At 38.9% G+C, this 14,868-nt stretch overlaps 1 protein-coding gene across 1 annotated transcript in view; it reads left to right on the plus strand.

The window, feature by feature from the left end:
- CDYL (chromodomain protein, Y-like) overlaps positions 1-9,278 on the plus strand; it is a 67,847-nt gene extending 58,569 nt beyond the window's left edge. The window contains exons 6-8 of the mRNA XM_009326526.1: positions 2,542-2,752; positions 7,490-7,633; positions 8,854-9,278. Coding sequence (XP_009324801.1) covers positions 2,542-2,752; positions 7,490-7,633; positions 8,854-9,012 — 514 coding nt within the window. The 3' untranslated portion in view covers positions 9,013-9,278. The remainder of the gene's footprint in view (positions 1-2,541; positions 2,753-7,489; positions 7,634-8,853) is intronic.
- Positions 9,279-14,868: the final 5,590 nt, after the last annotated feature.

A 14,868-nucleotide genomic window follows, 5' to 3' on the forward strand; every position in this document is an offset into this window, starting at 1 on the left:
GGCTGGGCCTGATCCCCTGGTTGTCCCACTCATGCCTTGTGAGCGCCCTCAAGATGAACCACTCCATAATCTTCCCCGGCACCGAGGTCAGGCTGACAGGCCTGTAGTTCCCCGGATCCTCCTTCCGGCCCTTCTTGTAGATGGGCGTCACACTGGCAAGCTTCCAGTCGTCCGGGACATCATTCCAGTAGATGAATGCAAAAAAATTTCTATTTCCATTCACTAGAATGAGTTAAGAAGTGTGATAACCTTTAGTGATGGATGCAATATTGTAAAAATGTCCTGTTTTGCAGAAATACAAAAACATGTAACGCAGATAAAGAGCAAACTTCAAAATTACCACTAAATCCCCCTTTTTTTAAATTTTGATAAAAATCTCATCTAACACTGAAATGAAAACTCATCTGTCATTCAGAGCAAAGGAGTGCTTTACAGGTGCTGACAACTGTATGTTGTACATCGTATTCTAATCAGAATTTGTCATGTACTTGAAGTAAATATGGACAACTTCTTCATTATATCTAGTAGCTATTAACTGAGAAATGTCTGCACCTCAACTTTGAGGTTTTAGAAGTCTCTACTTGTTCTAATGCATGTGTTACACACACACACACACACGTACATGCACACTTATTTTCTTTTTCCTAAGAAGCTCTAGAAAGCATTTACTGTTTGAGAACAGAGAAGCATGTAAGCATCCATGCTCTGTGGGTATTGGAATGAATTGTCATTTTGTGTTGATAACGAGGGTGAGAATATGCATTTGTAACTTAATGTTGTAGGTGCTATGCTATTATGACCAACCAAGAGAGGGAGGTGAGGAGGGGAAGCTTACAGGTGTGTGATATGTGATAATGGAGCTCTACTATTTATGGCTTGTTCATAATTTAAAAAGGCAGATTTATTTATTTTATTTTAGAAAAGCTATCTCCCAAAAGTCCAAAGGCACTCCATAAGGAAACTTATTAATGCTTTGCCCATCTTCACTTATACCTATATACCTTATAACTTCACTTAAAATTATAGATAGATAGATACCTTATACCAATGTCATACATAAACACATTGAAGACCAAGCAGGGCTGTAGCCCAGAGGTGAGGTATGACTACAGCCTCATCTAAGAGAGGGCTGTGAGGCATGTGAATATACCACAAGTGCCATATCGGCTGGTGCTTGTAAGAGGGGCATTAAATCTGCGCCTGCCCAATTACTGTGCTTTGTTGGGCTGGGAGAAATGCTAGGCTCTCACAGAATCAGAGAATGGTTGAGGTTGGAAGGAACATTTGGAGGTCATCTTGTTCAACCTGCTCCTGCTCAAGCAGGGTCATCTAGAGCAGGCTGCCCAAGACCATGTCCAGGCAGGGCTTTTGAATATCTTCAAGGATGGAGAGTCCACAACCTTGCTGGCCACGTGTTCAATGACCCTGAAAGTGTTTCCTGATGTTCAGAGGGAACTTCCTGTGTTTCAATTTGTGCCCGCTGCCTCTGGCCCTGTCTTTGGGCACGGGCACCACTGGCAAGAGCTTGGCTCTGTCTTCTTTCGACCCTCTTTTCAGGTATTTATATTCAATGATATAATCCTCCTGAGCCTTCTTTGTTCTAGGCTGAACAGTCTCTCAGCCTTTCTATATAGGAGAGATGATCCAGTCCCTTCATCATCTTCATGACTCTTTGCTGGACTCCCTCCAGTATGTACATGTCTCTCCTGTACTGGGCAGCCCAGAACTGGACACAGTATTTCAGGTGTGGCCTCACCAGTGCTGAGTCGAGGGGAAGGATCACCTCCAATGACCTGCTGGTAGCACTCCTCTGAATGCAGCTCAGAATACCATTAGCTGCCTTTGCCACAAGGGCACATTGCTGGCTCAGGTTCAACTTGGTGTCCACCAGGACCCTTAGGTCTTTTTCCACCAAGCTGCTTTCCAGCTGGGTGGCGCCCAGCATATACTGGTGCATGGGGTTGTTCCTCGCCAGATGCAGGACTTTGCAATTCTCCTTGTTGAATTTCACAAGGTTCTTGTCAGCCCATTTCTCCAGCCTGTCGAGGTCCCTCTGGATGGCAGCATGACCCTCTAGTGTATCAGCCCAGTTTTGTATCATCAGCAAACTTGCTGAAGGTACACTCTGCCCCATCATCCAGATAACGAATGAAGCTGTTGAACAGTACTGGACCCAGCACTGATGCCCTGGGGTGCAACGCTAATTACTGGCCTCCAACTAGACTTCGTGCCACTGATCACCACCCTCTGGGCCAGCCATTCAGACATTTTTCAGTCACCTCACTGTCTGCTCATACATCAACAGCTTGACTACGAGTCTCTTATGTGAGACAGTGCTGACAGCTTCACTCTGAAATCTGTGTAGACAATATCCACTGCTCTCCCCTCATCCACCAAGCTAACCACCTCATTGTGGAAGGGTATCAGGTTGGTTTTGAAAGCAATGTTACTGTGGAGATGAATTATTACTGGGTTTTCAAGAGCTGGTGTATTTTACTCTCTCTATATATGTAGTGAGTGCGTGTTTCTGTTTCTCTTCAGGAATTTTGTGAATACTTTTATTCAGTTTAAGAAGCCTATCATTGTAGCAGTAAATGGCCCAGCCATTGGACTTGGAGCATCTATATTGCCTCTGTGTGACGTGGTTTGGGCTAACGAGAAGGCTTGGTTTCAGACACCATACACTACTTTTGGACAAAGTCCAGATGGATGTTCATCCCTTACATTCCCTCGGATAATGGGCCTGGCTTCTGTAAGTAGCTTGCAGGGTAGGGGCTGGCAGCTTCACAATGCAGTTGTGATAATTTATCCAGAGTGATTTCAAGACTTTTTACCTTTGCTGTGTTGTCTTGTCTTTACTTTTTCTTTCTCTTATGAAAACCTTTCATGAGAAAGCAGTATTTATAGCTTCTCTGCTCCGTGCTGTTACAACCTAGTCTTCACCTGCGTGCACAGAACAGAAAGCAGGCACGGGACCTAATCCCGCGTCATGGGTGCCCTTAACCCTGATGGTGGCAGAAGGGTTATGTCCTGCGTACCAGGACACACTTTCCCTGCTGATGCCTTGTGAGGACCAGCCGCTAGTGTCTTGCATTCAGCACAGCATCAGAGTGTAGCAGAGAATGGGCTGGTCTGCGCTCAGTGTCATTACACAGTAGAGCACCGTGTCACCAGCTATTAGCAGTCTTATGCTAGTATGCAAAATAAGTAATTCAGCTTTCATGCACTCGTTCTCAAGAAGTCGTGTTGAACTTCCTGGTTTTGCAGATCTCTGCTGATGTTTAACACTAGTGTGTCATGCAAGAAATACTCAGTCCAAATCACCTTTGTGAAGGATTTTTTTTTTCAGTCTTGCTCTTGATTTACAGTATTGCTGGATTGGGGCGGGGGGGGGGGAGGAACAATTTGCATTGCTGCTGAAAACATAAGCCCCATGTTACTTAGTACCCCTTTTCTTGCTTTCCAATTAAATGAAATAATGTAACAAAAAGCTATTTAAAAATATCTTATCTACGTTATTTTCATGTTGCTTACTATTTTTTTATGCTGTGTTCTTTGAAAATTCTTAGACCTACGTCCCATTCCAATTTGAAGTTGAACGGTAACAGTATGAAACAAGTGCTTGTAGCTACACCTGTTTTTCCTAAATTACTGTTTATTATAAAAGCCAGTTTTTCCCTGTAGGTATCTATTGATTTAAAAATACAGGTTTTGATATATTAAAAGCATCAGTTTGAACAGATCTAATGACTAATTGTGTGATGTCTGGATTTAGTTATTAGAAGAGAACAGAAAAGGCAACTGAAATAGATTAACAGTTATGAGAGTATCTTTAATATCTTAGCATGTTTCAAACTACTGATTGTTCCTTTCCCTTTTTATTTGGCCATCCGTCCATCCATTCATCCATCCATTCCATCCATCCCCGTCCTTTAGAGACTTGTGGTTTCTTTAGAAGTTGTACAAAAACCAGAAGAAGCTCTTCCCTAGTATGCTCTTTCATGTGTGTTTGTCAATGCTCTCGTTTTTAAATATAAAGATTTAAATTGAAAGCTTCCAGTGATAACAATTCCATAACATTTGGTGCAAAAGGGGAAAAAGAAGTCCCCTGTTTTCATACGGTCCTCAACCCTCTGCATTATAGCAATGTCAGTGCCGTATGGGACAAAGTTGGACTTTAATCAGCAGATTTCATGAAATATATTCAGAATCCGTTCTGAAAATTTTGATAAAGTAGCATGCTTTCTATCTATAAAAGGGAGAGAGAAGTCAGCAGAAAGAAGAGATGGTATGGGTGAGATGAGAAACATTTGGGGGGGGGGGAAATTAAAATACCATACAAAAGAAAGAATTAAGGCCTCTGTAAGCATCATAAAATTTGCTACAAATGTATTAATTGAGGAATATTAGTCCCACCCTTAACTCTTGTAAGTCAGATTCAGTGCCTTCTTTTTATCATCAGCAGTTCTGTAAAAATCTTAATTTCCAACAGCTTTGCCATTGATCTTCCCTACAGGGTCAGTCTTGGCTGATGAGCAGGTCTGTCATGGAGGGTTTTTTTCACAGAACATGTTCAACAGAGGTCATTATTACAGGAAATCTGAAACCCAGACCTTAGGTTTCAAAACTGATGCTGTATTGGTAATACCAAGAATTTTAGAAGGTTTCTTAAACTTGGCTTTTGAGTTTTGAAAATAATTTATAATAGAGATTAAGGTGACGTCTCTTTGGGGAGATATGTTATTGTGCGTCTGCTGTGGAGCTCTTGGTCTGGTTTTCTGGTCCTGGATACAAAGCACAGGAGCTGCGTGATCAAGCTCCACACACTGGGTTTCCCTGTCGGTCTCCAGCACGCTTGGCGGTTATTTCTTACGCTTTTCTGTCAGTCATGAGGGATACGCATTTCCATAGTGCCTGTAGTCCACATCACGGCCAGGGTCTCGGGCGTTACAGAGACCAGCTGCCTCCTGATCGTAGTGCAAGAGAGCCGAGATGCTCCATGGCAGCTAGCGCCTGTGGGCTTGCGCGGAAGGTCCCTCGTGAGCCTCAAAGCGCTCGCTGTAAAAAGAGAGACCAGAGGATGTCCCAGTGAAGTTCTTCTGTGGAAGGAGAAAGGCAGGCTGAGTAGAAAATGAAGGTTGTTAATGAGAATTTTATATTAATGAAATATTTTTATCATCTTCATTTCTCTTGCTGTATTATATTCCTTGGAAAGTAACCACCAGTGTGTTAATTTTCACAGCGGATAGAAGGCATGTTTATATGATTAAAACTTGTTTAGCAGTGGGTCTCCGGCATACGTTGTGTATAGATCAAAAGTTAAGATGCCAGAGCAAAACATTTCCCTTCAAAACCTGTCAGCTGAGAACACTAATGGGAGTGCTCATTTCAAGTGAGGTTTTCTGCTAATGCTGTGTTACAGCTGGCAGAAATAAGATAACTGCACCATTATCACTTGTGGATTTTCATGTTCAGGAGAACTCAGCAGTTGCTACTGAGTTTTAGGGGAAAAAAAAAAAAAATTAAGGCTTTCTAGCATTCACTTTTATCCTTGTGACCACAGATACGTGTGAAGAATATGTTATGTAGACCTGACCAGCTGTCTTAAATTTCTGACTTTCCCAACTCCCAGTTAGATTGACTTCACATTTTGATCTTTGATATAAATGTTAAGTATCTCTTACAATTATTTTGGAAGAAATTTTTTTTCCATATCTCCTTAGGAAAATGATTCCTGTTTTTAGACAAACTTGTGTATATCACTGGTTTTTGGCTAGTGTTTCAGGTTAGTAGTATTCACATATAATCTGGAAAATTAGAAAGTACAGTTGTGATAGTTAATGAACCTTGTATATTTGATTTTGCTTTCACAGAAGGTAGAACTATGGGGGTACATAATTTGTACCTTTAGTTTGAAGCTTGGGTGTGTTTTTTTTTTTTTTTTAAACTAATATATCTGAATCACAACTTTCCATATTTACTCATGAGAGATGTGCTGATGATAACTTCTATGTAAAAGAACCTAGGAAACATCTCTTTTATTACATGCTTAATGGACTGGATGTCAGCAACCAAACTGCCAGTAGAACCCAGACTTTGTATTTCATCACAAAAGGACAAGTAATAGACCTCTGAGTTTTCAAATTTCTTCATGTGTAAAATAGCAATGCTAGGAACATTACCTACAGTAATTAGATAACTTGAGGTCCTTGACTGAAAGTTGCTGTAATAATTACTACATTTCCAGTATTAGAAAACATTAAAAAACTCAGAATTTTGTCCTCAGAAATGCTCTACCTGTCAGGTTTGAGTGTTTTATAACAGCCTTATTTCCCATATTTCAAGAGTCCAGTGATGGCTTTGTCATATTTTCACTGTAAATTACTCATTAAGAAACAGTAAAACTGATTTTTTTTTTTGAGGTTGACAATTACTCTGACTTTTTAATCTTCACTGGCTGTTTCCATGCAGATGTCACCGCAAACAACAAATTTAACTATATAAGAAACTTCACTAGAGGTAGAATTAAAGCATAAGCGTAAATGGTTGTAGGATGAAGCTTTAATGTGGAAGCTGATAAATAGTGAAGTGTATGATAATTACAAATCAAAAAGATTTACAGAACTAGAGATCACCTTACTGCATAGAATGTAGTACTCTGTTCTGTACCTTTAAACTATGTACAAGATCTTTTAAATATTGGGGGTTTTTAATAAGACTGCTAAATCAGCTTTTGAAAGGATTTATCAGTTCAATATTGAACTCCTGAATAAAATGGGAATGTTTATTTTCTATGAATTTGATCAGAAACTGGAATACATCCTGCTCATTTCAGTGGGTTTTGGAGGTCACGTTCTAAGATGATCCAGCTATTTAAGTGTTGCATCATAAATGAAATACTGCTGAAGACTTTGGAGAAGTGCTGAAAATAAACCATATATTTTAGGTTTCAAACATTTTTCAGTACTGAAAAACATTTTAGTTGCAAAATATTTAACTGTTCTTTTCTACCAAGACTGGCAGTTCCCAGGAGGTCTACTACCAAAACTGGGTTTTCTTTATAATCTACAGATAATGTAGACTTTTAGCAAATATTTCATTGCTGCAACTAACATTATAATAAAGGGCAAGCTGATGTATTCCACTGCCGTTTTACAGATCTGCCAGGCATTATAACCTATTACCACATACACAGTTAATCAAGTCAGCAATACTGCAGGAAAGCTAGAGCTAATGAACATTCATGAATCGGAAATGGCAAAAGACATTTTCACATTTAACCTCTATTTTTATAACTACTGATGTAGTATAGTCAACTAACACCGACCAGCTATCTGTAGGCAAGTCTTTATTAATTAAAAGTTGGAAGAGCTGCAGTAAGACTATTTCAAATAGTGCAGGCATTTTCCTTATTTGTTTTGAACATTTTTCCTTTAATGAGTTTTGTCTCATTACATTTCATACCAGAAGTAACTTTTTATCCCTTCAGGCCAATGAAATGTTGTTCAGTGGAAGGAAGTTGACCGCGCAGGAAGCTTGTGCCAAAGGACTCGTCTCTCAAGTGTTTTGGCCGGGAACATTCACACAAGAAGTAATGGTTCGAATTAAGGAACTTGTCACTTGTAATTCAGTTGTAAGTTTCCTTTATTTTCTTACAATACATTTTTGTGATTAGATCAATAAAAATTAATCCAAGTATTATTAGAAAACATCATTATGTCCTTTTAAAAAAGATTATTTTCACGAAACAAGGACCGGATTTTAGTATAGCAATGTCTTTTAACACATTCTTATGTATCTCTTTGTTGCTGGGTTTTTGAGGTTTTTTTTTTTTTTAATTTGTATCTGACTCTTCTTTATCATATGTCATAGTACATTGTGGCTAAGAACATTAAACCAGCATTGGTCTCTTTACAGTATATTTTGGTTTTAACGTAGTTGCAAAATCCAACTTTATTCTAATCAACAATGTAAACAGTTGCCCTAAGAACTGCACAGAAACACAGAAATCTTGAGTTACCTAGAGTTGTAATTTAAATTACCAAGGAAATAAATGCAGTCTTTGGTATTATGTTGAACTTAGTTTTACAAGTAATGCCTAGTGCATTTGTGGTTGTGCGCGCTACTGGCAGTTGCACAAGATAGCTAAAACTACAAATATTTGATGCTTTCTTATGAGAAGAGACGCAGTACAAGTTAACTGTTCTGTGTGTTAGAAATTTTGGATTTTGAAACAGATTAATAGTTTTCTAAATGGAAAAGCAAATGAGATTTTTTCAGCCTATTTTGAATGCTCAAGACATTCAAGGTCTGCCTGGTTATATTAGAGTGGTTCTGGATAATAGTGTTATGATTAGCCTTCACAAAATGGAGTTAGAGGTTTCTCTAGTTATCGGCATAAAACCATATATATATATTCATAGTTATGATTTTGATTTTCATTATTTCCACATTTTTGTGTACTTGTAAAATTGTGCTGGTATTGGGTAAAGGAAATCCTGTGTGATGCTATGAGAGACTGAGAAACGTTTCTTAGGGTCATAGTATGTCCATGAACTGATAAGCTTAAGTTCATAATCAACTTACAGGTTTATATGGACGAATTCTGAATCATAGAATCATAGAATCATTAAGGTTGGAAGAGACCTCCAAGATCATCGAGTCCAACCATCAACCCAACACCACCATGCCCACTAAACCATGTCCCTAAGCGCCTCATCTACCTGTTTTTTAAATACTTCCAGGGATGGTGACTCAACCACTTCCCTGGGCAGCCTGTTCCACATGAAGCGCACATGTTGCTCAGTTCTCATGTAATACTAACCCAACTCCCTTTTTCTTTTTTTGGCCTAGGTACTTGAAGAATCCAAAGCTTTAGTACGTAATATCATGAAGGTGGACTTGGAACAAGCAAATGAAAAGGAGTGTGAAGTTTTGAAGAAAATCTGGGGCTCAGCACAAGGGATGGACTCAATGTTAAAATATCTGCAGAAGAAAATTGATGAGTTCTGATGAGATGCCCATTGACACTGGAATTGTACTTCTTGGACATGAGGGCAAACAAAATATGCCCATTTTAAAAAACCTATATAAACTCAGCCCTTGCTCATCTTGGGAACAGGAGTGGACTCCCCCCTCCCCTTTTATTGTCAAGGGGTTTAAAAGTACTGTATCACTTAAATTTGAACAAAACTCCTTTCTCCTTGATTGTTACATATAGAGATATATACACACACACAAGTGTATGTGTGTGCATATATATGTCTTTATATATATAATGTAATATGTGTGTGTGAGTGTGTATGTAGACATACACACACAAGCTAAAAAAAAAAAATGAGTGCACTACCAAACACCTCTTTAAAGGCTCTAGTTTTTGTTATCTTTGGCTAGTACTGTATCAAATAGAGAATGGATTAAAAAGTGAATGGTGTTGCATTACTTTCTGTGTGGCAGGGAAGTCTGGAATAATGCTTTTCTTCTTCATTAGAAAACAGAATTGAAACGGGTATTAGCCAGCCCTTACTTTCACTGCCCAACGAGTCAGCTAAGATACAAGGCATTGTCCCAGAAGAAGGTTGAAATACCTCAAGTAATGGAACATTCTAAAATTTTTGGGAATTAAACCCTATGAAGATTAAATCACAAATATCCCCAAAAAGAGAGTGTGCTCAGGATTAATGCTAAGAAAACACTCTGTCCTTTTTTGGGGGGAGGTATAGAGGGGTAGGAAGAAGGGGGCAAGAATATATTTAATTCTTACCCAGATAGCATGAAGAAACCACTGTCTCTTGGGGAAGGGGAATGAGGGGAAGTGGGAGGGAAATGGAAGGGGGAAGAAAAAAACAAAAAAAAGCTTGTTTTGCAGTATTAGTGAATCACTGAATATCTTATGTATGAATATCCTAAGTTATAAGTTAGTTTTAGTGGGTTTTTAAATAGTCTCTCTGGGTTTGTTTTTTTGTTTGTTTGTTTTTTGTTTTTTTTTTTAAAATAACTACATAAGTGCTTCTGTTGCTGGGTGAGAATACTACTTTATATACAGTTTGGGTTCTGTTTTTGGTTCCTTTTTTCCTATTTGCTGGTTTAATTGATGTATTACACCAAAAATGCATTTTATGTTCATAAATTTTAGGTTCACTTAGAATATATTATTTAATAAGTTAAAATTCTTTTGGCACACTATTAAGTAAAAAAAAAAAAACTCCTTTAAAAAAAACTACCTTATATTAGATGTTTAATGTTCTTTGTCTATGCTTTTTTATTATTTTAAATATACACTATATACAGTATGGTGTAAAAGAGTGCCCTGTGTAAATAGACCTATTTTGCATTCCTTTCAGGAGTGGTTATTAATTCCTGACTGCAGATATCTATTATTACTTGGGTATCTGTGCTTGCAATCTTATTGAATGTATTATGAAGAATGAAAAAGAAATCAAACCTTATTTTTGTACAGTTTTGAAGTTTTTACTTGGAACTGACCCACCTCCCCTTCCCAGTGGAGAGCTGTACAGTGTGTAAATCTGCCTTTACCTTGGATTGGTACAGTATTTTTGCATCTGTGGGACCTACTTTTTTGTTCTAGTAGTTTGAACTATATATAAACTGTACAATCTGTAAAGTTTTTATAGAATAAATATTCAGCTGTGAAAACTGGTTAAATAAAACTAATATTTCTTAACACATTTTAAATGTGGTTCTCATAGTTGTCTCTTTCAAAGATGTTTCAGTTTGATTTTTAAAGTAGGCATTGCTGAAACAAATCTTGCACATCAAAGACTTCAATGTTTATGTTTTGTTAAACTTGTATAAGCTCTCAATAATTTCCTTCAAATAAGAAGGTGAAAATTAATTTACTGTTGTAACCTAGATAGAAGATATCTCTTAGAGGAGGTGGATGGGGGAAGATGACATATAGGAAGTTATTCTACTCAATTATTTTGTTACAGTTCTAAAAGAACATTCAGTAAATGTTTCTTTGCAATCATCTCTTAAAAATGGGTCATTTTCAAAAAATGTGCTAAAGGAAGAATTCCTGAGTTGAATTTGATTTTATTGAAAGGGAGAAGGAAAGATACCTTACCTACAGTTCTGTAATGTTAAACCTTTTGGAGTTTGACTCAAATTTATATAAAGATCCCTTTTCTGGCAGCTTGTAAGAAGCATTTGGGCATAGATTGCATCTATTGCAGCTGGAAGATTATTTATGCTTTCCTTAAACATGAAAGAACTTCACCTATAACAAAAGACTGGATCTAGAGATATTTTGCTTTATAATTCAACTGGGAAAATAATTCTACTTGCTTCATTTTTTGTGTTACTATCAGCCAGGCTGTCACGCTGCCTACAATTTGCGTATTAAGATGTGAACAACTTGGTGACCAGGTAAATTCCTGTCTTTGATGGGAAAAAGTCCTTAGTTCAGACCAATTCATATGCACTCTCAGTGTCACTGGGCAATTGCCTCACCTTTATATTAGAAGCAGTAACTAACTAACTTTACACTATTAACAACAAATTATCTCTCACTGATAAATAATGTACACATTTTGTCTATATACTGGACTACAGGGATACCGTCCAGTTCTTTTCAGTGTGGGTCACTAAATACCCTTCGTTGTGTGTGAAAGTTACAGTTAAGTCTGGTGTAGTCTTTGTAAAACCATAATAGAACAAAGAAAAATTAGACTTCTAATAGTAAGCAAGAAGGCCTGAGATATCATAAAAACTGACTTCGGACACTTTAAAATGAGTGTTTTCAAGGCTTTCTTCACAGAAGACACAGGTCTTTGCCTAGCCTGGTTCATTGCTGATGCTTGTATTGTTCTACACAGATTTGCAGTACAGCATAGCTAAACTAATGTACTTGGAACTGTTTGAAAGGCACCTGTGTACATTTAGCCACACTTTCTGCTGATATGTTAGTTTGAGCAAAAATAGAAAGCAGAGCAAGGTGTTTAGCTCTGGGTAAGCTAACTTACCCCCAAATACCTTTGTTGTAAGCCTGAAGATCTGAACTCGCCTATACGTCTTTTCCTTGTTCAACCTTCCTAATTTGCATGAATCCCGGATTTGAAGCACTTTCCTTCAGTGAGTCGTGCACCGGCTTGCCAGCATTGCTAAGAAATAGGCATCTCTGTGCTTCAGAAGCTGCACCATTATCACTCTGAAAACAAGGTTCAGGGGAATTAAATCATCTTTTTAGGTTAGATTCATCTTAAAGTCAGGCATACTTGAAAGGAATAGAAAAAACACATAATGCTGAGCTATAAACTGCTTAACTTTACACTGATACATTCCATGCTTTACCCAAACAGTGAATAAAATAGGACTGCAGCCATCTAGGGAATGAGGCAGCAAAAAAACACTTCTGGCCAAGTGAACAGGAGAGACTTTCTTCAATAAATGGAGCCTATGCTCTACCTAGATTTGTGGTTGGTGGAAGGTGAGGCACCTCACATTCATCTGGGACATGGCAACTATGCTTCTGAGGAGAGTACGAAGGAGGAGATACCTCAAGTCAATTAGTTTGCCATATGATTTTCCATCCTAAGGAACTGCCAGCAGCTGTCAACACACAGGCTATCTTACAGAGCTGTAACAGAGGCCGAGTTGGCAACCTGAAGTCATGCAGCATGGGAGCTCGGTTATACTGAAGATGGCACACAGGCGAATTTTCCTTTCCGAGGGAAGGAGCGTTAGGAGGAGAGCCCCGGTACAGCACAAGATCACCATGGTCCTGTTCTGTACAGCCCCTCAGATTTCTCTAGAAAATACTTCACTCACAGGTGTCTGCATTTTTTTTTCTTACTCATAAGGGACATGACTGGCAGATTAAGTAAGTCAGCCATGCACCAGACTTACTAACAAACAAAAACCAAGTATGATTACCTCATGAGGTACTCACAGGATGAAGAGTGGTTTGATGTGCAAAGATTTTGAAGTGCAATATAAAATGAGAAGATGGTGATGAAGTTCTTTTGGTCCTCCTCATCCCTCCTGCACAGGGAAAAATACAACAAATAAGGGGAATTAGAAACCACCAAAAACAGCAGGTAAGAAGTCAAAGGAGCTGCAGGAGGAAATAAAGGAATGGCAGTCAAGTTCCTTAAGTCAAGTCCCCATTCTTATCACTCTCAATGCTGGAAGAGATGATACAATTGACAAGAATACCAGGTGGATATCCATATACCTGTTCCATACAGCAGTGTGGAGTACGTTATCAGTACCTATGCCTAAACTCAGGCAGACTACGAGCCTCACATTCACAGGCCCTGATCCTCAGGGGAGACATCCACCCTGATGTCTCCTGGGGGGACAACACAGAGAAGAGAAGGCTTGAGGGGAATCTCCTCAATGTACATAAATACCTGGAGGGAGGGTACAAAGAGGATGGAGCCAGGCCCTTTTCAGTGGTGCCCAGTGACAGGACCAGAGGCAGTGGGCACAAACTGAAACACAGGAGGTTCCCTCTGAACATCAGGAAACACTTTCTTCCTGTGGGGGTGACTGAGCACTGGCACAGGTTGCCCGAGGAGGCTGTAGAGTCTCCTTCCTTGGAGATACTCAAAAACCATATGGCCATGGTCCTGGGCAACCAGCTCTAGGTGATCCTGCTTGAGCGGCAGTGGGTGGGACCAGATGACCTCCAGAGGTCCCATCCAACCTCAACCAGTCTGTGGAAAAAAAAAAAAACCCAACCCACTTGCATTCATTTTCCAACTATCCAGTCATTATCCACCAAACAACCTCTATGGCTAGAACTGCAGGTTCATCAGGCTCTGCAACACTACATGCTTTAGTCTTTGAGAACCCAACATCTTGTGCTGGATGATACCAAATCACCCAGAACAAAGGTAAGTACAGATCAACTCACATGTTTCAGGTAAGACAGAGATCATCCTTTACCCTGTCTGTTAAAAAGCATATAGATGGTTGGTTGTTCAAAGAAAAAGAATTTATTTGTTTCTTCGAGGATAAACAGGATCGCAATACTTAACCAAAACAAATGCATGCCTTTTACAGTACCTGAAACATTACTTTGGCCTCAGCAGCTCCTTGAAATCTTGCATTTTTTCCAAGATCTGCCTCAATCAATCAAGCTGAACAGTAATCCAGCCACTGGCGGTCATACTGAAATGTAACCACATGGGCTACTCAAGAAGACAGCATATAGTGTGTCTTTAGGTACAATATAACCCATTTTTACTATGTCCTCTGGATATAACTTACTAAACACACACTATAGGACAACTATGTAACTGCAAGGTGAGAAGTCAACTCATAATGCTGTAATAAACCAGTATTTCCTAGATGCTGCTTTCCAAGACTCATTCATTATAACCCTTTACTTCCATCTCCAGCAAAATGTTCTGACTGCTAGACAAAACCCAGAATATAAACAATCTTCAAAGTCCTGCTTGTCTTCCCTGCCTCCCCCTTATTAATTAATTTTCAGTAAATTCATTGTACCACCTGTCTCAGTAGGAAAAGGCACTCACTGAGGTGACCCTCAAAGTTACCCCAATCATGTGCTGGGTAAACAGGCTGCTGCCAGTAGCAACTTCTGTGAAATGCAGATGCTGCACCTTACAAATATAATGTTTTTGGAATTCACTGAGCTTGTCAAGTTGGACTGGGATCTTTAATCAAACAGTATTATTAAAAAAACAAAACAAACCTAAAACCACCTGCTAAGCCAGGAATAACTGAGACACTTCTACAGAAATCATGCTTGCACCACATGATGTAAAGTAATAATGACAAAATAATAACATAGTTTTCTTTCCATGTTCAAATGTCAAAAGACAGACACATCCCCATATTTCTCCCCTTCCTTCTCTCTACCACACCCACCCCCTCACA

Source organism: Pygoscelis adeliae, unplaced genomic scaffold (genome assembly GCF_000699105.1).
Source record: "Pygoscelis adeliae isolate BGI_AS28 unplaced genomic scaffold, ASM69910v1 Scaffold186, whole genome shotgun sequence".
In the NCBI taxonomy this organism is placed as follows: Eukaryota; Metazoa; Chordata; class Aves; order Sphenisciformes; family Spheniscidae; genus Pygoscelis; species Pygoscelis adeliae.